The sequence below is a fragment of the Ursus arctos genome, unplaced genomic scaffold (assembly GCF_023065955.2).
Source record: "Ursus arctos isolate Adak ecotype North America unplaced genomic scaffold, UrsArc2.0 scaffold_16, whole genome shotgun sequence".
In the NCBI taxonomy this organism is placed as follows: Eukaryota; Metazoa; Chordata; class Mammalia; order Carnivora; family Ursidae; genus Ursus; species Ursus arctos.
In genome coordinates, this window is record NW_026622830.1 from 9,672,512 (window position 1) to 9,696,794 (window position 24,283).

A 24,283-nucleotide genomic window follows, 5' to 3' on the forward strand; every position below is an offset into this window, starting at 1 on the left:
GGGGCAGGGCCTGAGGATCTGCCTTCGTAGCAGGTTCCTCCCTAGGTCCCATGCTGCTGGCTGGGAACCCCACTTTGAGAACCGAGCAGAGCAGTGGAGGCAGGAGCAACAGCCAAACCCCACAGAGGAGATGAACCGTTTCAACAAGAGGCTGGTGTGGTTGATCCAGACGTCTAAGGGACTTGGCGTGAAGACAGAACATCCGTTTGTCAGAATCTTCCAGCCAACTTTAAACAAAAGCCACTTAACATCCCCGTGTACATGGCAATCGAAACCCTGAAACCATTTACTCGAATAGCAAATGCTGGTAGAACCCAGGTGCTGTTGGACCGACATCAGTGATGCTGTCGTTGCCAGAGGTGCTCAGGAGGGGGAGATAAGGAACCTGGGTTTCCTGGCAGATGCTCAAAGAAATCGAAAATAATTCATTCAATAAATACACAATTTCTAAGGAATTTCATTAAACGTAAGGAATATGAAAGCATTGCTTCCTAATAATCGGCAGCTTTTTAATTTATTGTACATATAATAACGGTGCATCTCACAATCTATGAGACCTGAGATTCAAAGAAAGATGATGTTTGTTTTATGAGAAAATATAACTAGCACCGCAGACCTGTGACGTGGATATTACTGCTCGAGGCAAAGCCGAAATAGGTAGTGACGTTAGGCCTGCGCCGATTTCAGTAAGGATCTGCTGTAAATACAGTGGCAGAAATGCCGAAAGTGGTGCCTCGGTGACTCAGATTATGACAGTGGCTCTCAGAGTCATCATTAGGGCCTCTCAGCCTGACAAACTCACCCAACGCACAGACCCCCACTGGTCATATCGACTCCTCCTGTGAAACCAGATCTGCGTGGGACAAATGACGTGTAATAAAGGAAGAAAATATTTCCAAACCCAAACCATAAATTTAGTCAACAAAGTAGTCACGAAAATTTTTATTAGCAGAAAGAGAAATTAGAGGCTGTCTACTTTATCTTTTGTAACAACAAATATAAAGCTAAAGGTGATAAAGTTGTTTGAGCTCTCCTTTTTTCCCCTCTGAAAACTTCAGTAAGAACGCAAGGATTTCTTTTAGGAAAACGTGTGTTTTTAGAGAGTACTTGTAGTTTGGGCCAGAATTCCTTTGATCAGTTTCTTTCCAGCTGTTTGGTAGGATTTTGTGATAAAGCTTATGAAAGTACCAAATGCATTTGGCTGGAGATAGTAGAAAGCTTGCCTGGTATAGACGACAGGGGTATTTCTTGTTTATTTAATAAGTCTAGATTTGGATAGTTCAGAGCTCTGGCTCAACATCAGATTTTCTTTCTCTCCCCTTATGGTTACACAATGGCTGCCACAGATCCAGGCATCACGTCTTCACTCCAACAAAGACAGGAAATGGGCGACCAGGATGGCAAATGAGCTTTTCCTCAACTGCCTCTTTTTTTTTTTTTTTTTAAATCAGGGAGAAAATCTTTTCCCTGGAGAAGCCCCCCAACATATGTTCTCTAGTGTCTCACTGACTAGAATGGGGTCACAGGATTACCCTTAAGCAGCAAAAGAGACTGGGGAAGCAATTTAGCCTGTTTGTTCTCTAGAAAGGAAGGTAGGCAAAGGGAATAAAGCTTTTGGGTATTCATTTTATGAAATCTAATAATCATCCTTTTAGTTTCAGCTCCAGAATTTGTTTTTGAACATGGCTATCAAACTTATCTGCCCACGGAAAGCAATGAAAACCAGACAGCCACGGTCATCTCTCTCCCTGCCAAGTCCCGTGCCAAAAAGCCCACAGCACCACCTGCTCAGAAAAGGCTCAACTGTTGCTATCCAGGTAAAGGCGGCATTGTGTCCTGCTTGTGGAGAGGACGCGACGTGGAACAGATTCCAGGGCTGTAGGTCATGAATTCCTGAACTGGAATTAGATGTGCTCTAAACTGGCTGGCTTTTAAAATCAGCATCCCCCCCCCAGCATTTACATCATCACATACGACCTGTCTCGCTGTCCCTGGTCACTGCGCACGTGGACTCTAATACTTTTACAGACACGGGCCTTTGAAATGAGCCTTGCAAAGATCCAGGTTACTGTGCATATTTCTTTCCCTGCTATGGCTTGGGAAGATATCCAGAAAGATTGCAGTTTCCTTTAAAAATAATAATAATAATAACTTTTTATTTGGAAATAATTTCAGACTCACAGAAAAGCTGCAAAAATAGCACAAAAATTTATGTATGCCCTTCATCCAGATTTCCCGAATGTTAACATATTGTATTTGCTTTATCATTCTTTCTGTATATACATACTTTTCCCCAAAAGCCATTTTAGAGTAAGTTGCAGACAGGATATCCCTTTACCCCTAAATACCTCGATGTGTATTTCCTAGAACCAAGGAAGTTCTTTTATAAACCACAGCACAATTATCAAAATCAGGAAATTAATATTTAAGGGCATCTGGCTGGCTCAGTCAGAGGAGCATGTGACTCAGTCTTGGGGTCGTGAGTTCAAGCCCCACGTTGGGCAGAGTTTACTGTAAAAAAAGGAAGTTGGCATTTATACGCACTCTTACCAAACCACTGACCTTATTAAGATTTTACTAACGTCTCACTCATGTTCTCTGTAGCAAAAGAAACACATTTTCCCTGGTTTGGGACCCAGTTCACAATCACACATTGCTTTGACTTTTCCTGTCTCTCTAGTTTCCTTGAATCCTAAACTTTGGTCTTTCATGACCTACAGACATTTTTGCAAAGTACGCCAGTTATTTTGTAAAACGTTCCTTAGTGTGGGTTTGGCTGATGTTCCCCCAAGATGAGATTGAGGCTCGGCAGTTCGGGCAGGAAGCACAGACGGGGTGTGTGTCCTTCCGGGGGCATCGTATCAGGAGACACTTGATACCTGTTTGTCCTGCTTACTGGGGTTTACTCTCATCACTTGGTTAAGGAAGTTTCTGCCAGGTTTCTCCATCCTTAGGTTACTATGTTTCCCTTTATAATTAATCTTTTCTTGGCTTTTTAAGGTTGCCAATTCAAGACTGCCTATGGCATGAAGGACATGGAGCGTCATTTAAAAATTCACACTGGTAAGTAACATTTCTGTGGCACATGATCCCAGAGCATGTGCTCTGTGCTAGGAGCCGGGCGTCCGGACAAGTCAGACATGTGATAGGACATGGAACCTCACTGGTTGTCACGGGATTATAAACACAAATTCAGTAAAAATAAGGTGCTGTTTCTGTACATGATTTTGGCAGAAAATGTGGAAAGCAATAAAATCCAGTGCTGGAACAGATATGAGCAAACTTAGCTAGTGGAAGTGTGAACGGCTCCAACCATTTTGACAATCTGCCAGAATTAATTAAAACTTAAGTGTACATATTCTTATTTTGAAGAGATGGTCCTATAAATGTGTGTATGTGTAATGATTGCTAAAGAAAGGAATAAGGGGGAAGAATTGTCCATTTTTTTATGAATCTTTACTGCATCACTGGACACAGAGTGTGTGTGTGTTATTTTTGCCATTTTGAAAGTGAAATTTAATAAATACTTTTTTTTTTAAAGGAGAGGGTAAGGGGCATCTGGGTGGCTCAGTCAGTTAAGCGTCTGCCTTCAGGTCAGGTCATGATCCCAGGGTCCTGGGATGGAGCCCCGCGTCGGGCTCCCTGCTCACCGGAAACCATCCTCCTTCTCCAGCATCTGGCGGCCGGCCGGTGTGGCAGATACACCGCCTGGCGACCACAGGAGCTAATGGGCCGCTGACAATCATGAGAAATTCCTGTTTGTGGATTTTTAAATTGTCAACATTAACTAACATTTTTATTAATAAAATTATAATCTTTCATACCCTTTTAGGTATATTCTTAAATCCCAGATGTTTACTCTAGGACAGCAGGGATCAGCGTTGGCTGACAACTGATTTTAGCACTTGGCTATTTAGGATTTAGCCAAAAGATGTTTTTAATATATACAGTAAACAGGGGAAATCCTGACTCACAGCCCATTTCCGTATTCAGTATAAGCCCAAAATCACCAGTCTTCAAAGTCTACTGTGTCTCATTCTTAAATTTTAGCATGCCTATCCTGGGCCTAAAAAACGTACAGAATCTACTTTTTCCATCTCTTATTAAGTTAATGGTATATATACTATCACTGCATAGTGCTGTTTTCCGCTCAATATTGGTCATCTTTCCACCTCACTGGTACATACCTGCTTCATTCTTTTCAGTGGCCAAGTAGGAAACTGGTTCAATAATTTATGGTACGTCCATCCATACTTCAGCTTTTAAAAATCATGTTGTAGCGATGTAACGATGTGACAAGACGATCGAATTATTTTAAGTGCAAGAAAGCAGTCATTGGGGAGGCACTGTTGTGTTTGGCTCGGAAAGCAAGACTGTCATGGGGTCTAATCCCAGTTGTTGAGAGGACTGAGGAAAATCATTGAGAGGCACAGAGTCTTTCAGAAAGTATTTAAATTGATGTTAGCCAAGAAGTTTTTTGTACCCAATACACACACACACACACACACACACACACACACAAATAATCGGAGAGATACCCATCAAAAAATCAGCGGTCGTTCACAGGTAGTAAGTACATTAGTGAGTACAGATGGAACTGCTGTGACAGAGACCCCACCCAGCTCACACACGTAGGGGTTTCTGACTGTCGGGAGGTGAGCAGGTGGTCTGGAGCAAGTAGGCGGCTCTGTCCTACAAGATCAGCCGGGGACTTAAGTTCCTTCTGGGTCATTAAAATGCATCATGTCACGAGATCCTCCGTCTGCAGGCAAGCTGCCCTCACCTGCCAGTTCACCCCATGTCTTGGAAAGGGCTGGCAGGAAGGGCGGAAAGAGGAAAGTAAAAGGCAAGCAATGTCCCTTTGCAAAAGGGACACATTGACCCTCTCCGCCCTTTCATTGGCAGGGACCCACCGCAGAATGGTTCCTGGCTGCGGGGGGGCTGGGGAAGGTGGCCTTGAGCTGCTCAGTCTGGAGCTCTCCGAAAACTTAGAGCCTCTGAGCTTTAGGGTGTGTCTCTGAAAAAAAGGGAGAAGGACAGAAGGGAACGAGACCATGAACAGTTCCTCATTTTACTTAGCTCTCCTTTAGACAGTGGAGTCGCCTTCTGTTTTTAATTAATAAGGAATCCATATTCCATGTAGGAAAAACTAGAAAATGGCAAGAGGCAAAAGAGAAGAAACTCCCCCCCTCTCCCAAGATGTTAGCCCTTGGCAAACGTTCTATCTAGCTTTGGGGCTTTCCGGACTATTCTTCGGTGACCGCGTGTTCCTCTTATCCTAAGGCAGGAGGGGGGACGGAAGCCTTTTTCTTCTTCCCTGTTGTTTTCTGATGCCACCTGTGTGTGTGTTTGAAGGAGACAAGCCCCACAAGTGCGAGGTCTGCGGCAAGTGCTTCAGCCGGAAGGATAAGCTCAAGACGCACATGCGTTGCCACACGGGCGTGAAGCCGTACAAGTGCAAGACGTGTGACTACGCGGCGGCCGACAGCAGCAGCCTCAACAAGCACCTCCGCATCCACTCGGACGAGCGGCCCTTCAAGTGCCAGATCTGCCCCTACGCCAGCCGCAACTCCAGCCAGCTCACCGTGCACCTGCGCTCGCACACAGGTAGGTCCCTCCCGCTGCTCTCTCGCCGGGCTCCTCGCCGCCCGCGGCGGAAAAGCGCCTTAACGCACCGGCTCGCGGTCTAAGTCAACGAATGGGGACGTCTGCTCGTTGCGCTGTTTGCGGGGTCCCTTGGCGTCCACCCACGAGTGCCTTTCTCCATCGATGAGGGGAAAAAACATCGAGTTGATAATCTCATCTCTATCTTTACGCCACTTGATAACTTACTCGCTAGGAAAGTATGGAAGGAGGAGGTGAGCTAAATGAAATCGAGATATAAATACAAACAATGCATTTTTAATGAATGTCCGCATAGTTTCTGCATTCCGGTCATTTTGGAAGTATACTCAGATGAATTGAGCATGGGACAGTGTCATGGAAAAACTCAGCAGCGTAGGTCACTTAACCAATCATGGACGTTTCCTTTTGGCGAGTGTATTAGTTAGCTGTGGATACAGTGATGCTGTGTGACAGTCACTACAAAACCTCGGTGGCAGATTGTAATAAGCAATTATTGCTCACATACTTCAGGTCGAGCCAGTTGGCTAGACACTCTTGATCTTGACTGGCTCAGTCACATGTTGGGGGAGAGGCTAGGTGTCCACTGACCTTGGCTGGAGATGGGCTGCCTGTGGGTTAGCTGGCTGTCCCCTTGCCTTAGCTGGGTGGTCCGGCTCTGCCCCACATGCCTCTCATCCTCCTTTTGGACCAGTGGGCCACCCCAGTCTTGTCCTTCTCATGACAGCGGCAGGGGTACAAGCCAACACGTCCCAGTGGGTAAGCCCATTTCCAGCCTCTGCTTGCCTCCCATTGGCTGAAGCAGGCTATGTGGTGGGGCCTGGCATCAGGGTTGGGGCTGGGCTCACCCACGATGGGAGGTCACCACGAGATGACAGGGCAAAGGCCAGAGGTAGGAGGAAGGGTAAAGAACTGGAACCATTTTTGCAAACTACCACAGTCCACCACGCTGTCACACTACAACTTGGACATGTGGAGGTAATCATGCCTTCCCAAGACCCACATAAGTCACACCCCATCACAGGATCAGGCTCAAACACCAGGATCCCATGATCTTTGCCGGGTCTGGATATGGCTTCTCTTGACTAGAGTTCCTTTGAAGTAAAAAAGACAAGTGGCCTGTCCTACATTCCCCGTGTACAGTGGTGACACAGAGGCAGGGTAACTCCAATAATCCTGCTATTGGAAAGGGGAAGAACGGCAGTCACAGCTCCACGGATTCCCAGAATCCCGCTGGGCACATGTCCCCAGGTCTCCTCACTCTGGGGACTGGGCGTGTTCCCTGATGGGGCCTCGGCTCAGCTCCCTGATTCCTGACTCCGCCCACTGCAGCATCCTTCCCTTCAGCTGCCCGAGCCACTTCTGAAACATAGTGGGAAAAGCAGCTTTGCAAAACTTTCTCAGCCTGCTTCCTGCCTACCAAAATTAGGGCTCTTTTCGGCTGATGATGGTGACAGGTTTGCTGGTAGAGCCATGTGCAAAATTTTGTGAGTTTCCTATGTGTCTGTGTGCCGAAAGTCACAATTCCTTCAGAGACTCTCCTTTCCTCTGAATCCAACTGTAGGCACTTTTGGCATATAACCTTCTGTGGCTGAACCCTTGACGTTCTTAGGAATCCTTGTCCAGCTGGAGAACGTACTTGGCACCAAGTTAATTCTTTTGGAGATTTTAACGAAGAACCTTACCTTCACACCCCTCATTTCTCGTTCGGTCTTCCCCTTGAGATCACATCCCTGGATATGACCTTTGTCCCCCAGCTTCTGTCTTTCTTTGAAAACCGTTTGCTGGTTGGAGATGAGAAATGTTATCTAACCCAGCACATCTTTGGTTTGCTCTATTCTCTCGAAATTCCATTTAGAAAATGGCCAGTTCTTGTGTGAGTCTGTCTCTTCCTTATAGGACCTCATCATATGCAGCTCGTGAGGCACTTTCACTGTTCTGCCCGAAATTAATCTCTTTGCTCAAGTCCCAGATTCAATAGGTGTATTATATTCTCTGTCTTCTAACTTACTACAGGTGACAGTTGGACCAAATGTTTGCCATTAAACAGTGTGCCCTGCCACTTCTCCAGTCTTTCCTTGCCGCCCGGTCCCAAAGCCAATGCTACATTATTTTAATCTTCTGTTATGACAGCACTCTTGTTTCTAGATGCCAATCTCTGTATTGGCTATCCATTGTCACACTAATGCAGCGTAACAAATACTCCCACAAAACCTCAGTGGACACCACGACATCCCTTTTCTGTTGGCATGCTGGGGATCAGCGGGGGATCACCTCGGCAGTTCTGATCTTGGCTGGACTCACTTACGTGTCTGGAATCTGCTGTCTGTGAGCAACCTGCCCACTGCTCTTGGCTGCGGGAATCCAGCGCTGCTTCACCTTTCTGTCCCCCTCCTCCTGGGACCAGCACGCGTAGCCAGCCTTGATCTTCTCATGGTGATGGCTGACAGGTGCAGGCAAGCAAAACCCGGTGTACAAGCCCATTTCAAGGCATTACTCATATCAGGTCTACTGAAGATACCATCAGCCAAATCCAATCACATGATTGTCGAGGGTCATGGCAGGTCATCCTGCCCCTGTCCGGAGACCACACATAATTGCACACATGGCAGAGGCCGTGGCTACGGGGAGGGAGGCGAGGTGGTGAGACTTTGTAATCTGCTAAAGCAAGTTAAGACATAGGCGTGACCGATGGCCAACTGATTTTCTTCAGAAACCTCCCTGGCCTGTGTTGGAGGAGCAGAAGGACTCACGAAAGTGGTTCTGAATCATTTTGACTCGTAAGGATAAACTTACCATTGATAGTAGCATCTTCAAGTTGGTCTAGAAAAGGTGAATTTTCTAAAAATTTAAATGTGTGCCGTTTATGCAATGTCTCCATAGACTGTTCGTTTCCCTTTTGTAAATCCGTGGCATTTAGACAATTTTACGAATCGTGACGTTAATAGGATTTTGTTTTTATCCTGTCATCGCTTAGATTGACTTCAGCGTCCGTGGTTTTCGTGGCAAGCTAAACTCAAGAAAGGTCTGCCGGCTTAAATATATCAGTTGCTTATTTATTCAACAACATTCATTAAGTCCTCTGAAGGTACTAGACACTGTGAGGGTCACACTGGGGGCAGGAACAAACGTAGTCATTGGCTCTGGAGAGCTCATGGTCCCATGGAACTCTGACTGACCAGCGTACCTCAGTTAAGAAATCTGTGGTTTAAAAAAAAAAAAAAAGATGACAAAGGGCTTTGAAACCTTTGCTTTCATATCAAAAAGTGTTATTCACTCGGCAACTCAGCTGTGAGATTTGGTTATCTGGTGTTTCTGGGTTTCACCTCTGCTGATGGCTTAAAAAAAACAAAGGCAAAAAAGCTGTCACTAATTTAGGCAGGGGTATAACAGGAAAACTTAGAATATTCTGGAGCAGGGATTCTTCCTCCGGACCCACAGATACCTCCATTCAGGGACCCATGGATAGAATTTAGATGGTCCATGAACTTGGATAGGGGAAAAAATTACATCTTCATTTTCACTAACCTATATTAAAATTGGGTGTGCCCTTCAGTTAGGAAAATTGGCAACTGATCTTTGTTTTTTTGTTTTTTTTTTAGATTTTATTTATTTATTCGACAGAGATAGAGATAGCCAGCGAGAGAGGGAACACAAGCAGGGGGAGTGGGAGAGGAAGAAGCAGGCTCACAGCGGAGGAGCCTGATGTGGGGCTCGATCCCATAACGCCGGGATCACGCCCTGAGCCAAAGGCAGAGGCTTAACTGCTGTGCCACCCAGGCGCCCCGGCAACTGATCTTTGAATAGTGCTTGTGAACTTGCCACCAGTGGAAATCACAGATCTTTTCATAACAGTTGTTGTAGATCAATCAATATATCATTTATGCTCCTCTCTATTGAGAAATTATTGTAGCTATAAATCCTCCACTAAATCTTCTTATTTAATGCATTAATAAAGCACACGTGGGGCACCTGGCTGGCTCAGTTAGTGGGGCATACAACTCTTGATCTTGGGGTTGTGAGTTTGAGCCCCATGTTGGGTGTAGAGATTACTTTAAAAAAAAAAGATTTTAATAAAGCACACACAGTGTTATATCATGAATTTTTTCTTTTAATTTTCTATATAACAATTTCAATAGACTTGGTTTCTTTTGCATTCCTATTGATTTTTATTTTAGTTTACTTTGTGTATTTAAACTTTATTCTAAGAAAGGGTCCGTGGGTTTCACTAAATTGCCGAAAAGGCGTTGCTGGCATAAAAGAGGTTAAGAATAAGATTCCGAGGCAGGAGTCAGCAAACTTTCTGTAAAAGGCCAAATAGGAAATGCTTTAGGCCTTGCAAGCCATACAGTCTCTGTCACAATTACTCACCTCTTTTGTAGCATAAAGCAACCATAAGCAACACATGATCGAATGGGTGTGGCTAAATTCCAATAAAACTTTATTTAGAAAAACAGGCTGTGGGCCACATTCGGCCCACAGGCTATAGCTTACCATTCCTCGTTCTAGAGTTTAGTGTGCATGGTCTTGGTGGTTTTTAGTCGTACAAAGCATTGTTGAGGTTTGAGCTTCTCAGTTTTCCAGAAGCTTGTTAAATTTGCTTCCTGCCCTCTTTACTTACTTGCATTTATTAAATGGTGATGTTTTAGGCCTTATACCAAAAAAGCCGGAACTCAAGCCCATCTTTGAGCTTATAGCCTAAGAAATAAGAAAGCGAACCTCAGTCATATGCCCAGATAATTACCCAGCACCTAAGAACACCAGCTTTGGAGCCAGCCTGGGTTGGAATCCAAGCCCTGCTACGTACTACTGGGTGACCGTGAACAAGTTAACATAGTCTCTCTAGGCCTCATTTGTACAGTAGTGTTAAGAAATAATACTGATAATAGTACCCACCTCGTGGGAATGTTGGGAGCTTGAAATGAGACCATTCTTGTGGAGTACTCAGCAGAGTGCCTGCCATCTTGGAAGCAGCCGAAGACTGTTAGCTGCTACTTTGCTTGCTTCAACAATATTGAAATGGGCGGGGTCACCAATTTGCTTGAACTGTCAGTGCCTTAGATAATTCGGACTTGCCATCCATTGAGGAAACAAATTTGGAGTATCGCGTGCATTCAGATGTTTGCAATTTCACTTTCCCTGCTCATCTTTCAGCGACCGTGAATTAAAAAAAAAAAAAATCAAGCAGCTGGATTTCGTAACTTCACAAGAACGCAGCTGGCAATGTGGGATAAATAAATTTTGTGCAATAAACACGTCTTTATTAATAAAAATCTGCATGAAGTGTAAGCTGGGCATTGCAATCGCTTTGTAAAAGACTATTCTGATGAGTGAGCATGGAGCTGACTGATTCCAAAATGTGTCCTCGAATCTGTTACAACATGTAACTCAATCAAAATCAACGGATTATGCAAAATGTGCACAACTGTGAACCATTAACTAGCAGCGTGGGCACATTAGCAAAATGAACCATAGCTTGATCGTTTTAAAGAACATAAGTATATTCACAAATACTTTTATTTGGGACAATTGAATAGCTCTTTTCCATCTCCCTTTTTTTTTCTTGTGGGTTTTTATAACGGTGCTGGTGGTTTAAGTTTGGGGAAAGAAAAGAAGTCCCCCCCCACACCCCTTTTTTTTTTCTCCCAGGGGCTACTAGCAGCTGCAGTAGGAAGGTCTCCACCCACCTGCCTTGGTATAAGCGATTTTCTGGTGTGTGCTTCGGGGGGATCCGCTGTGGTTGTTGCCTGCCTGTTCTTATCGAAACTCACCTTGTGTTGACAGGGGACGCCCCCTTCCAGTGCTGGCTCTGTAGCGCCAAGTTCAAAATCAGCTCGGACTTGAAAAGGCACATGCGTGTGCACTCGGGGGAGAAGCCTTTCAAGTGCGAGTTCTGCAATGTCCGCTGCACCATGAAGGGCAACCTCAAGTCGCACATCCGCATCAAGCACAGCGGGAATAACTTCAAGTGTCCGCATTGCGACTTCCTGGGTGACAGCAAAGCCACCCTCCGTAAGCACAGCCGGGTGCACCAGTCCGAGCATCCGGAGAAGTGCTCCGAGTGCAGTTACTCGTGCTCCAGCAAGGCGGCGCTGCGCATCCACGAGCGCATCCACTGCACCGACCGCCCCTTCAAGTGTCACTACTGCAGCTTCGACACCAAGCAGCCCAGCAACCTCAGCAAGCACATGAAGAAGTTCCACGGGGACATGGTGAAGACCGAGGCCCTGGAGAGGAAAGACACGGGCCGGCAGAGCAGCCGGCAGGTGGCCAAGCTGGACGCCAAGAAGACTTTCCACTGTGATATATGCGACGCCTCATTCATGCGCGAGGACTCGCTCCGCAGCCACAAAAGGCAGCACAGTGAGTACAATGAGAATAAGAACTCGGATGTGACGGTCCTGCAGTTCCAGATAGACCCCAGCAAGCAGCCGGCCGCGCCCCTCACCGTGGGCCACCTGCAGGTGCCCCTGCAGCCCAGCCAAGTGCCCCAGTTCAGCGAGGGGCGAGTCAAAATCATCGTCGGGCACCAAGTGCCACAGGCCAACACCATCATCCAGGCGGCGGCCGCCGCGGTGAACATCGTTCCCCCCGCCTTGGTGGCGCAGAACCCGGAGGAACTGCCCGGGAACAGCCGGCTTCAGATTTTGCGCCAGGTCAATCTGATCGCCCCTCCTCAGCCCTCGGGGTGTCCCAGCGAGGCGGGCGCGATGACCCAGCCAGCTGTGCTGCTGACCACGCATGACCAGGCCGACGGGGCCACTCTGCACCAGACTCTTATACCCACAACCCCCGGCAGCCCCCAGGAAGGCTCCGGCAACCAGACTTTCATCACCAGTTCGGGTATTACATGCACTGACTTTGAAGGCCTTAATGCTTTGATTCAGGAGGGGACGGCTGAAGTGACAGTGGTGAGCGACAGAGGTCAGAACATCGCCATGGCCACCACGGCCCCGCCTATATTCTCCTCCTCCTCCCAACAAGAATTGCCCAAGCAGACTTACTCCATCATTCAGGGGGGAGCCCACCCAGCCTTGCTCTGTCCGGCGGATTCCATACCAGATTAGTACCTAAAAACCAGAAGAAAGGGGGGAAAGGAGTGACAAAAACAGGAAGTCCTAAATAGAATTCTGTAAGAGGTTTGCTCCTAATGTTTTTGAGGATTGCTGTGAAACCCCTCCCCTCGTAATAAATTGTAATTTTATACTGCTTACTATAATTTTTTTAGTGCTTGTGATAACATTGAGACCACCTTGGAATCGCCGCGTGCTAACTGTTGTAAATGTTGCCAAGATGATTCCAATTAGGGGCCGGAATTCAGTGTAGTGAATACATTTGTTTTGTCCAGCTTGATTCCCAATTCTGAGAAGGGTTTTTTCCAGTCTCATTAAATTTGTGTGGGAGATGGAGACTTCCCAACCTGTCTGAAGTCACCATTCTGAAATACCCCCCCCCCCAAGTCTGGGCTATTACTGTTTTAGTATATGGATACAAATCTATTGGCATGAGGACCATTTTCTACATAATGTTACATGGATACTTGACCCCCCCCCAAAAAAAATGTTTAGTGATAATGAGAAAAAAAAGGAATGGTTTCCTAATAAATCGATATGTGAGTAAAATATACTGAATGTTAATGATTCTTTACAGTCAGTATGACTGGGGCATAATGGGGTGTGAATTATCCTATAACTAAAGAGAATTTGAAGAAGCAAAGGCTTTTAGTCCTCTAATTAATATTATACAAATGCCTTACCACCTTCACAGTCAACTTAAGTATGCCTGGTGCCTAAAGTGACCCCATAATACCATTTCCATTTTGAAACTTGAGATCGACGAACTGACATTTCTGTTTAGATGCAAATATGATGTGAGTTCCTATAACATTTAGGATGGCTTTCAAGGATGCCATTGTTTTAAATGTCAGTATTGTGCAATCCCAGGGACCAGACGAGTGGGACTGGAAAAGCACCTAGGTTTTTCAGAAGCGTAGGCTCTACTGAGGAAAGGCAAATTCAGTTATTGTTTTAGAATTAAAATGCAGTTTGATCAGTAGGTGGCGCCAGAGAGCAAGCTAGAATTACCCACGCTTGTACCCCAAGCCTTGAACTTCGTTACCTCTGATTTCCAGCCTCTAGCATGATCTTCAGCTCATGGTGGGCTCTTAATACATATTGAATGACTGAAACATGCTCTCACAGAGTGTCAGCAAGGATTGGTGAGGAAAGCGTATTTAAAATGTTACGAGAACCTTTACTTTTTTTAAAATATTTTATTTATTTGACACAAGGAGAGAGCACAAGCAGGGGGAGTGGAAGGCAGAGGGAGAGGGAATAGCAGACTCCCGGCTGAGCAAGGAGCCCCATGTGGGGCTCGAACCCAGCACCCTAGGATCATGACCTGAGCCAAAGGCAGTCGTTTAACTGACTGAGCCGCCCAGGTACCCAGAGAACCCTTACATTTTTATCATAGCCCTCATCACTTTCACTTTCCTAGCACACAAACTTATTAAAATTCTCATGCAGATCAACTCACTTTTACATAAAATAGTACTCATCCCCCCCTCCCTTTTTCTTTAATAATAACAAACTAAGGAAATACACAAAACGGTGATGTGGAAACCTTCAGGGTTTACCTGTTGGAATAGGAAAATCATCTTCCCTTAGGAAATAGTTATAAAGTTCGAGTTGTCTCTTTTCTTTCTTTGATCCTTAATATTTGAACACAATTCTGAGAACCCGGGGGGAGGGGTAGCCACAATTTATTTATTACCATTATAATGAGTCATTAACTATGGTTTGGCAAGAAAATGAAAAAGCTTGCAGTGTGCTATGTTAATATTTTCATAATTTCACAGCTTTAGAATTTGCTTATAGCTCTTTTTTTTTTTTTTTTTTTTTTTTTTTAACTGAGGGGGAGAGCACTAGGTGGCGGGGGGCATGGAGGGACAGAGGAGGAGAAAGAGAATCTCAGGCAGGCTCTACCACGCAGAGCCTGACACGAGGCTCTATCTCAGGACCCTGAGATCACGACCTGAGACGAAATCAAGAGTCAGATGCTTAACTGACTGTACAACCCAGGTGTCTCGCCTACAGCTCTTTAAGAAACTATTTATTCAGTTTTAGCCGGGAAACTTCTATCGTCATGAACCTGTTTCCTACATCTTTCTTTCCCAGAATGCCCCTTTCTTCAACTTTTAAAGGATTTCTTTCCCCTGATTAGAAATGTAATGTGCATTCAAGGTAGAAAATATGCAAAACACATTATATTCTTTTTAAAGTTAAAGTTGGGGTACTTGGGTGGCTTAGTCGGTTAAGCATCTGACTCTTGGTTTCTGCTCAGGTCAGGATCTTGGGGTCATGGGATCAAGCCCACCTCGGGCTCTGCACTTAGCATCGAGTCTGCTTCAGATTCTCTCTCCCCTTCGCCCTTTGTGCCAACCCCCCCCCTCTCGTGCACACTCTCTCTAAATAAATAAATATTTTAAAAATAGAAATTAAAAAAATTTAAAATTATAGTTACTAGTAATCTCACTACCTAGACATAAAAATTGTGAGCATTTTGATGGACTTCCTTTTTTGATGGACTTCCTTTGTTTCTATGTTTATGTATGTATGGTTTCTACTCCAGTTATAGAGTTGGGTTTGAATCAAACATAGTATTTTCTGTTTATATATTTCCTTTTATATATTTATATCTCCAGCTAGCTGCTGCTCTCCATGCATATATATATATACACACACGCATATATACATATATATGCGTGTGTGTATATATACGCATAATTGGATTTTTTTTTAACAAGCCATAACGGCAAAACATGTTCCTTGTAATAAACTATATACAGAATTGTACAAAAACCAAGCCAGTCATCTCCAGCGCCCTTCCTATTCTCCTCTTACCTAAGGTTAGTAATGTTAAGTTTTCTCCGTGTTCATACTGATATACACAGACTCAAAACAATAATGTAGAAAAGGTTTTTTCCTATTTTTCTAGTAATTGTATCATACTATGTATATTTCTCTGCATTTGCTCTTACTATTCCATGTCATAACAGGACTGTGGGTGAATACAAGCTATCTCTAATGTTTTGTTTTGTTTTTTTAAAGATTTTATTTATCTATTCGACAGAGATAGAGACAGTCAGTGAGAGAGGGAACACAAGCAGGGGGAGTGGGAGAGGAATATATTTCCTTATTAGTGTACAATTTTATTATAATTATCAATAGGATTTTTCCTTGTTAAAATAATAGTTGCAAACATACAAAGAATAGCTGTATTTAGTATGTTTGTCTATATTGAGCTCCCTTAAAAAATTCTTATTAATTGGGCCACCTGGCTGGTTCAGTTGATAGAGCATGAAACTCTTCATCTTGGGGTTGTAAGTTCAAGCCCCATGTTGGATGGAGCGATTACTTAAAATCTTTAAAATAAATTCTTATTAGGGGCGCCTAGGTGGCACAGCGGTTAAGCGTCTGCCTTCCGCTCAGGGCGTGATCCCAGCGTTATAGGATCGAGCCCCACATCAGGCTCCTCCGCTATGAGCCTGCTTCCTCCTCTCCCATTCCCCCTGCTTGTGTTCCCTCTCTCGCTGGCTGTCTCTCTCTGTCAAATAAATAAATAAATAAATAAATTCTTATTAATTAACCATAAATATTTATTAGAAACTCTTGGTCTCTGATAAATATAATTTATGATGGTTATGAGACAGTCATCTCATTTCCAGGTTGTTTTATCTTGTAATATTTATACTACTTCGTTTCCTCGTCTCATTGTAATTAGCCCCAGCCTCCAAGCAAAGCTGATACAGCTGACATCCTTTTGTTGTCTCCAATTTTAATGAGAATGGCTTCAGAATTTCCCGGATTAATATAATATACACTATTCCTTTAAGTGGTGGTTTTTCTAGCACGTGGGTCATTTTCTTCTGCTGCAGTTTTCACTGAGAGCTTGTATCAGGGTAGGTTGCTGAATTTTATCCAATATCTTTTCAGTATCTTTTGACATAACTCCTTGGGTTTTGCACTTAAGTCTGTTGATGTAGTGAATTCGTGTAGCCTGGTACTGAATCACCTTGCATTCCTGAACAAGCCCTCACGATCATGTTGGCTTATTCTTTTAACAAACACACTGCCGGGTTGCAATTAAGATATTTCGCTTAAAAGTTGCACAGCTCTATCCCTAAGTGCGGGTGATCTCCGGGGTTCTTTTTCACGGTCTGTCTGATCTTTGCTTGTTTGTTGTACGTGATGCTACTCTGCAAATAAATCGGGGCTCTTTCCTTCTTTTTCGGTGATTTGGCAATGGTTTTGCTATGTCGGAATGACCGTTTATGATGTAGGCTGCTGCCCTTTCTCATGCCACATCCTTACGAAATGTCCCTGCTTTTTCCACAATGACCAGTCTGGGTTTTACAGCCCGTGTGGCTCAATTTTGGTCACTTATTTTTTGCAAAATAAAAAGTATTCAGTTTGCTCTGGATTTCACTTAACATCCTCTTAAAATGATTCTTAATCTTTGGCATTTTGAGGGATCTGTCAGCTTTCTTATTGCTGTTGGGTTCGGAGGGGGGGAGGGTTTCTGGTTTTGTTTTTTTGTATTTTCAGTCTTCTTTGCTTGCAAAAGGGTTTATCTGTTTTTCATTTGTGTTAAAGTAAAATTAAAAATATTAGTGTGAAAGCTTTTGCTGTTACTTTCTTTGCCCTCCTCCATTTTATTCATTTTGGCTTTGCTCTTTTTATTAATTATTTTTCCTGCTTTTCTTTCCATTTGGTTTGTTTTGTTATTCTAATTTGCTGTAAATTCACTTATTTTCAGCCTTCCATAATGAAAGCATTTAAAGCTATGTATTTTCCATTGTAACCTCACCTCTGTTAAAAGATCATTTTTTAAAAAGTTAAAAGCATGACTGCCCTACAAATGTAAAATATTAATGGGTGAATGATAATGAAAATATTAGTGAGGGGATTGGCTTCAACAGGCTCCAGCAGGCTCACGGGAGAATTCAGTGCGTGTACAGTTACACAGGCAGTCAGAAATGCTACGCTGAGGGGCGCCTGGGTGGCTCAGTGGGTTCAGCAACTGCCTGCCGCTCCGGTTGTGATCCCAGGGGATCAAATCCCACCGCGAGCTCCTTGCTCAGCAGGGAGCCTGCTTCTCCCTCCTCTCTGCCTGCTGCTCCCCCTGCTTGTGCTCTCTCTCTCTCTGAAAAATAAATAAATAAAACCTTTTTTAAAACATGCTACCCTGAATTCACACACATGCAGAGTGGCGCAGTGTCTCCACGGCAACATCCCCCGCCAGATAAAGTGCGTTTGCGTTCCTGTGCATGAGTTTGTATTATTATATGTTTCTGTGCCTCACAAAGTTGTAAAATATCTCAAAGACAATGAAAGGCACGAACGTCCAGAGAATTGGATAACCCAGAGCAGAGAATAGACAGGACACCCAGTCTCATCTTTTTTGCCTATTTTGGGGTCTTTCAAAAATGTTCGGGATGTCCATATCCCTGTAGATTTTTATATGAAGTATCCTTCTTTGATAAGTTTCTAGATGCTTTGTTATTTCAGTTTCAGGGTGGGTGGCTTGGTTCAGTGGGTGGTTAGGACAGATCCCAAGGGTTATAGAAAGGAACGTTTCTTATTTTTCAAGTAGTTGCCATTTGGGAAACTGTATTTGAGATTGTAGTTTCTGATATCCGTGGGCCTGAGGATGTGATCTGTGAAAATACGGGCTTTTGGTCATTTATTAGTGTTTTTTTTTTTTTAAGACTTTATTTATTTGAGAGAAAGAGAACACATGGTGGGGAGGGGCAGAAGGAGAGGGAGAAGCAGACTCCCAGCTGAGCAGGGAGCCCCGTGCGGGGCTTGATCCTAGGACCCCGAGATCATGACCTGAGCCGAAGACAGACCCTTAACCAACTGAGCCACCCAGGCATCCCTATAATTTATTAGCTCTTTTTATGTCCATGCGCCTGACCAATTTTTGCTATGATTGACAAGTATCTATGAAATAAGCACATTGAAAAAAAATTAACATTCTAAATAAAATCTTTAAGGGCACCTGGGTGGGTCAGTCGGTTAAACATCTGCCTTCAGCTCCTGTGGTGATCCCGGGGTCCTGGGATTGAGCCCCATGTTGGGCTTCCCTGCTCAGCAGAGAGTGGGCTTCTCCCTCTCCCTCTGCTCCTCCTCTGTTTGTTCTCTCGCTCTCTCCCTCTCTCTCAAATAAATAAATTAAATATTTAATAAATAAATAAATAAATAAATTTTTTAAAAGGCGGGGGGTGGGGGTGCCTGCATGGCTCAGTCTGTTAAGCACCTGCCTTCGGTTTAGGTCATGATCTCAGGGTCCTGGGATCGAGCCTGGCATCGGCATCATCCATCCAGCTCCCTGCTCAGGGGAGAGTCTGTTTCTCCTTCTCCCTCTGCCCTTCCCCCCCACCCAACTCATGTGCACACACTTACTCTCTCAAATAAATAAATAAAATCTTTTTAAAAAAGAGAGAGAGAGGAGCACATTGACTTAATTATTCAGTTCTTCTAATCCTCTCTCAGTTTTTGTCTATGTGATAAACTTTGAAAGAAGTATTTGTAAATCTCTCAGCATGGTTATTTTTCTTTTAACCAAGCTTTTCCTACGATGACTAGAGTGTTTTGTTTTATTTATTATTTATTTATTTATTTTATTTATGTTGTTTGAGGCATACGAGTTCGTGGTTGTTGTATGTTCTTTGTCAATTTTACCTTTCTTCCTTTTTTCTATACCTGTTCTTTCCACTCAGTAGTTCAAAAGCCACCTTAAATTATGCTCTATCTCATAATAATATCCTAAGTCCTGCTTCATATTTATTGACGTGTGCCTGGCTCACCTTTGCCTACCCTGTTATTTAAGATCTTTCCTTTAACAGCTTCGCTTTGTCTTTGGTAGGAGAAGTCACACTGTTTGCATCTATCAGTCACATAAACGTTGTACACTCACTTCTGTCTTACCGAATGTTTACTGTTCACTAAACTTTGTGATTTTTTTTCTCCCTTTTCCGTTCTAGCTTTTCCCTCTTCTCTTGAAAGTTCCTGCCTCTGTCTCCATTCTGCTAACAGTTACTTTCCAAGCTTTACCAATTATTTTTAAATTTACATTTCTCTATTGCTGTCTCGAATATCAATATTAACCATGCCCCCACCTGCCACTAGAAAGTCTCCTCCCCCATGACAGGAGGCCTTTGGACCTCATCTCTTCCTGCAACCCCCTCTCCCCAAGTCCTGAGTTTTGCTGAGACAGGGCTTATTTCATGAGCTTATTTCCAAGCTTTTGCTAAGTTTTGTCCTGTGGTTTGTCTCATAATTCCCGTGTTACCATCACCCACTTAGATTTGGCCAAAGATGACAATGGTCAATGTTTGCCATCATTTCTTATATAATCTTCCTCTGCCCTATTTCCCATCTTTACTCTGATCTTGCCTTTATGCCGTTAGTGTGTTCTTGAATATATTCCTTAGAATAGGCACCTCGGTTGGCATTTCTTTTGTCCTGGAAGATGAATGATAACCTTTGGACATAGGATTCTTTTCTCTTCAGTAATCTTCAAATTCTGTTCTAGTGCAGATGAAAGGTTTAATACCAATCTCACCCAGTTCTCTGATGCCTTAGATCAGTGACCAGCCAAGTTGAGACAAAATATCAGTGTTGCTAGAATAAGAAGTGGGGACTCACCTCACTCACCTCGGCCAGTCAGATTGAGACAACCAGACTCTGAAGCTTCCAGAAGAGGGGGAGGTCTTGAACGTGGGGTTTGAACGTTACAGTGTAGAAAATTTTTTGTTGCTCAGCTCCTCCTACTTCTCAGCAAAAAATTATGGCTCTAATTTGAAATGTACATTTTTTATTCCTTATGACCATTCAGCTCCAAGCTTTGTTTCTTATTAAAGTGTAATTGACATAGAATATTATATTAGTAATGATTCATTATGTTTATTATATTACAAAATGGTCACCACTATAAGTTTAATTACCATCTGTCACTATACAAAGTTTTTACAATACTATTGACTATATTCTCTCTGCTGTCCATTAGATCCCCGTGTCTTATTTATTTTATAACCGGAAGGGTGTACTTCTTAATCCCCTCCACCTAGTTTGTCCAGCCCCTCACCCCGCTCCCATCTGGCAACCATCAGTTAGTTCTCTGTATTTATGGGTCTACTTTGTTTGTTCGTTTGTTTCGCTTTTCAGACTTCAGGTGTAAGTGAGATCAGATGATATTTGTCTTTCCCTCTCTGACTCATTTCATTTAGCATAATACCCTCTAGGTCCGTCCATGGTGTCACGAAAAGCAAGATTTCGTTTTTTGATGGCTGAGTAATATATATACATTACATATCTATTATACCAAATCTTTACCCATTCATCTATTGATGGACACTTAGTTGCGTCCATGTCTTGGCTGTTGTAAGTAGTGCTGCAGTGAACACAGGGATGCCAATGTCTTTTTGAACTAGTGTTTTCCTTCTCTTTGGGTAAATACCCAAAAGTGGAATTGCTAGATCACATGGTAGTTCTATTTTCAGTTTTTTTAAGGAAACTCTTCAGTGCTTTGCATAGCGGCTGCAAGAATTTATATAGAGCTCCAAGCTTTAAACGTTTTTTCCATACCAGTTCATCATTAAGAAACAACTTCTGGGGGCGCCTGGCTGGCTCAATCAGAGGACCGTGTGACTCTTCATCTTGGGGTCATGAGTTTGAGCCCCACCTTGGGTGTAGAGATTAGTTAAATAAATAAACTTTTAAAAAAAGAAGGAAACAATTTTTTGTTGGTATGCTGTAAATAACATAAATATATTATGCATTCTGATAATTATTAAATATATAAGGGAAATTTTATTGGCAGTATATGTCTTCATGAGATAGATAAGCCTACTTTTTAATCAGCTTATATATCCTTGATGAATATTATGTTTCTAAAAAATTTTTTTTACCAACTGCTGGAAAAAGATACAGGTAATTTTCAGTTATTTTCTTTTTTTATTGATGTAAACGTGGAGAAGTCTTTCATATAAATAAGGATATGGGAAGGGAAATTGTATTGTTATAGCGATCTCAATTATTTTAATTCCTTCTGAATTATATGCTAAAAGATCACATAATGATCAATCATAACTAAGTGGGTCAATTTTGTTAAAAGCAAAGAACTGAAAGCCGCCTGGGATTTCTCTCCCAGGCAGGGAACGCTTTGTCAACATTGACACCATGATTTCCAACATTTTGTCCTCTTTTTTTTTTTTTCTTTTGGTGTCCCAGAGATTTTACAGGTCCCTGCATTGATTCGGTGCAGATGATTCAAGGGGAGCCACCTTCTGGTGTGTTCGTAATGAAAAAGTACCCACAAAAATTGAGACTCTGAGAATTGATTTCTTTAATCATGCCCTTGAAAAATCTTTGTATGTGGCCAGAATCCAAGAACCTTCATTGAAGACCCTTGCTTCTTTAGCTTTGCGTGTCAAGTGCCAGATAGTAATACTTTCCGCTCTGTGGGCCACATGGTCTTTGCTGCAACCGTGCAAATCGCGATGGAGCATGGAAGCCGTAGACGGTATGTAAAGGAGTGAGTGTGGCTGTGTTCCAATAAAACTTTAGTTATGGGCATTGAAATCTGAATCTCCGAAGATTTTCACATGTCAGGAAATATTATTTTCTTTTGTTTTTTTCTTTTCAACCATTCAAAAAAAATGAGAAAACCATTCTTAGCTCACAGATCATACAAAAACAGGTGCTGGGCCATAGTTTGCGGGCCCTTGATCTGGACCCTGCACACAGTAGGTGCACAGTAAATACTTATTAAATAAATGGCAGTAACGGTTTTCAGTGATAAAAGCTGGTATTTATTGACTCGCAATGTGCCAGCACAGTGCTGACTCATTAATGCTCCCAACAGCCTGTGAGGGAGGTACTGTTATCACTCCCATGGTGCCGAGAAGGGTGTGTTTCCCAACTTGCCTGGTGTAAGAAGCACGCGGAAACTGTGTTAAAATGCCCACAAGCCACAGCACCGCTCTGGGGATTCCAAACAGTGCATCTGGGTGGGGGCTGACCATCTGTATTTGAAATCTGGCACCTCTGGAGAGTTTTCTGATCCAGGCAGTTAAGAAGTATTAAAGTATAGAACCAGAGGCTCAGAGAAGGTGAGAGACCTGCCCAAAGCCACCCAGCTATTAGCTGTAAGAGGTTTATTTTTTTATAAAAATTTTTTACTATATTATGTCACCATACAGTACATCCCTAGTTTTTGATGTAAAGTTCCATGATTCATTACTTGCGTATAACACCCAGTGCACCATGCAATACGTGCCCTCCTTACTACCCATCACCAGCCTATCCCATCCCCCACCCCCCCACACCCCCGCTGAAGCCCTCAGTTTGTTTCCCAGAGTCCATAGTCTCTCATGGTTCATTCCCCCTTCTTTTTACCCCCCCTTCATTCTTCCCTTCCTTCTCCTACCGATCTTCCTACTTATGTTCCATAAATGAGTGAAACCATATGATAATTGTCTTTCTCTGCTTGACCTATTTCGCTTAGCATAATCTCCTCCAGTCCCGTCCATGTTGCTGCAAATGTTGTGAGCTCGTTCTTTTTGATGGTTGAGTAATTTCCATTGTATATATGGACCACATCTTCTTAATCCTAGAGCCAGCGTCAAATGACCTGCCCTTGTTCTCACCAGCGTGTTTTTTTGAGTCATGACCTTTGGCCAACTTGCTAAACATTGTTTGCAGGAATTCGCTTCCCTTCTACCCATGGTTGTGAGATACTAAGTGGGACTGGGTAGCCTTTTCTGGGTAGCCTTCCTGGGCACCCCAAAATGCTTCTGCTTTGCGTTTACCATTATCCTGCCATGCTCGATCTGGCAGAGCTGGTGAGTACAAGCCGACTCGCATTTACTTTTACCTGGATTCTCTTGAGGAGACCAAGAACCCAAGGGTTGTGTCCGGAAACACGGTCACTGGCTGGATCCTAGCTACTTGCGCTTTTTTTTTTTTTAATTCATCCTTTTTTGTCTGGACTTCAGAAGAACTCTCCACTGAGCCATAACAATGAAATGCTTGCAACTGAAATGTCTCTTCGATTTATTAGCCAGCATTGGATCTTCTGGAAGGATCTCAGTAGAGGATAAAAACTACAGTCATTTTCTCCTCCACCACTCCTGGTTCCTTCACTGCTGTGCTGCTGGCCTTTCTCTAGGTCAGAGGCTCTCTGAGGCGGTTCGTGGAGCCAAATTCAGCCCCCGGGGGCTTTCCGCCGTGGGACTCCCTGATCTTACCACGTGAGCTGCCGGCTCAAGGAGTGCAGGCTGCAGAGGGTGAACGCTTGTTTAAACCGACCCTTCACTCTTTAAAATGCTCTTTCACTACCTAGTTCTGTGCTTTCAGCAGGCTGGGGAGACAGAGGTCACGGACCTACGCAAGGTCACTCTGCCGGTGACTGGCCTGATGGCTCTTGAGCCCAGCTAGCACCGTCCGTACCTTGGTACTTCCTTCCCCAGCGTTGAGTATCTCACGAGGGGGTAACACACAGAGGCAACAGTACCTTTTGCACTCTGTTTGGTTTAGCTTTCTAATTTTGCTTGGTGCCTCTGACTTCATCCTGTTATGAGAGCAAAACAGGACCC

At 43.6% G+C, this 24,283-nt stretch overlaps 1 protein-coding gene across 4 annotated transcripts in view; it reads left to right on the plus strand.

The window, feature by feature from the left end:
* ZFP64 (ZFP64 zinc finger protein) overlaps positions 1-24,283 on the plus strand; it is a 93,322-nt gene that overhangs the window by 14,645 nt on the left and 54,394 nt on the right. For 2 of the 4 annotated variants that reach the window (XM_026503754.4, XM_026503755.4), the window contains exons 3-6: positions 1,656-1,817; positions 3,001-3,063; positions 5,356-5,607; positions 11,407-13,244. In XM_026503754.4, the coding sequence (XP_026359539.1) occupies positions 1,656-1,817; positions 3,001-3,063; positions 5,356-5,607; positions 11,407-12,689 (1,760 nt within the window). In that variant the 3' untranslated portion in view covers positions 12,690-13,244. Of the gene's footprint in view, positions 1-1,655; positions 1,818-3,000; positions 3,064-5,355; positions 5,608-11,406; positions 13,245-24,283 lie in introns of those variants that run through there. The other 2 variants (XM_026503756.4, XM_048222260.2) reach the window with 1 other exon arrangement.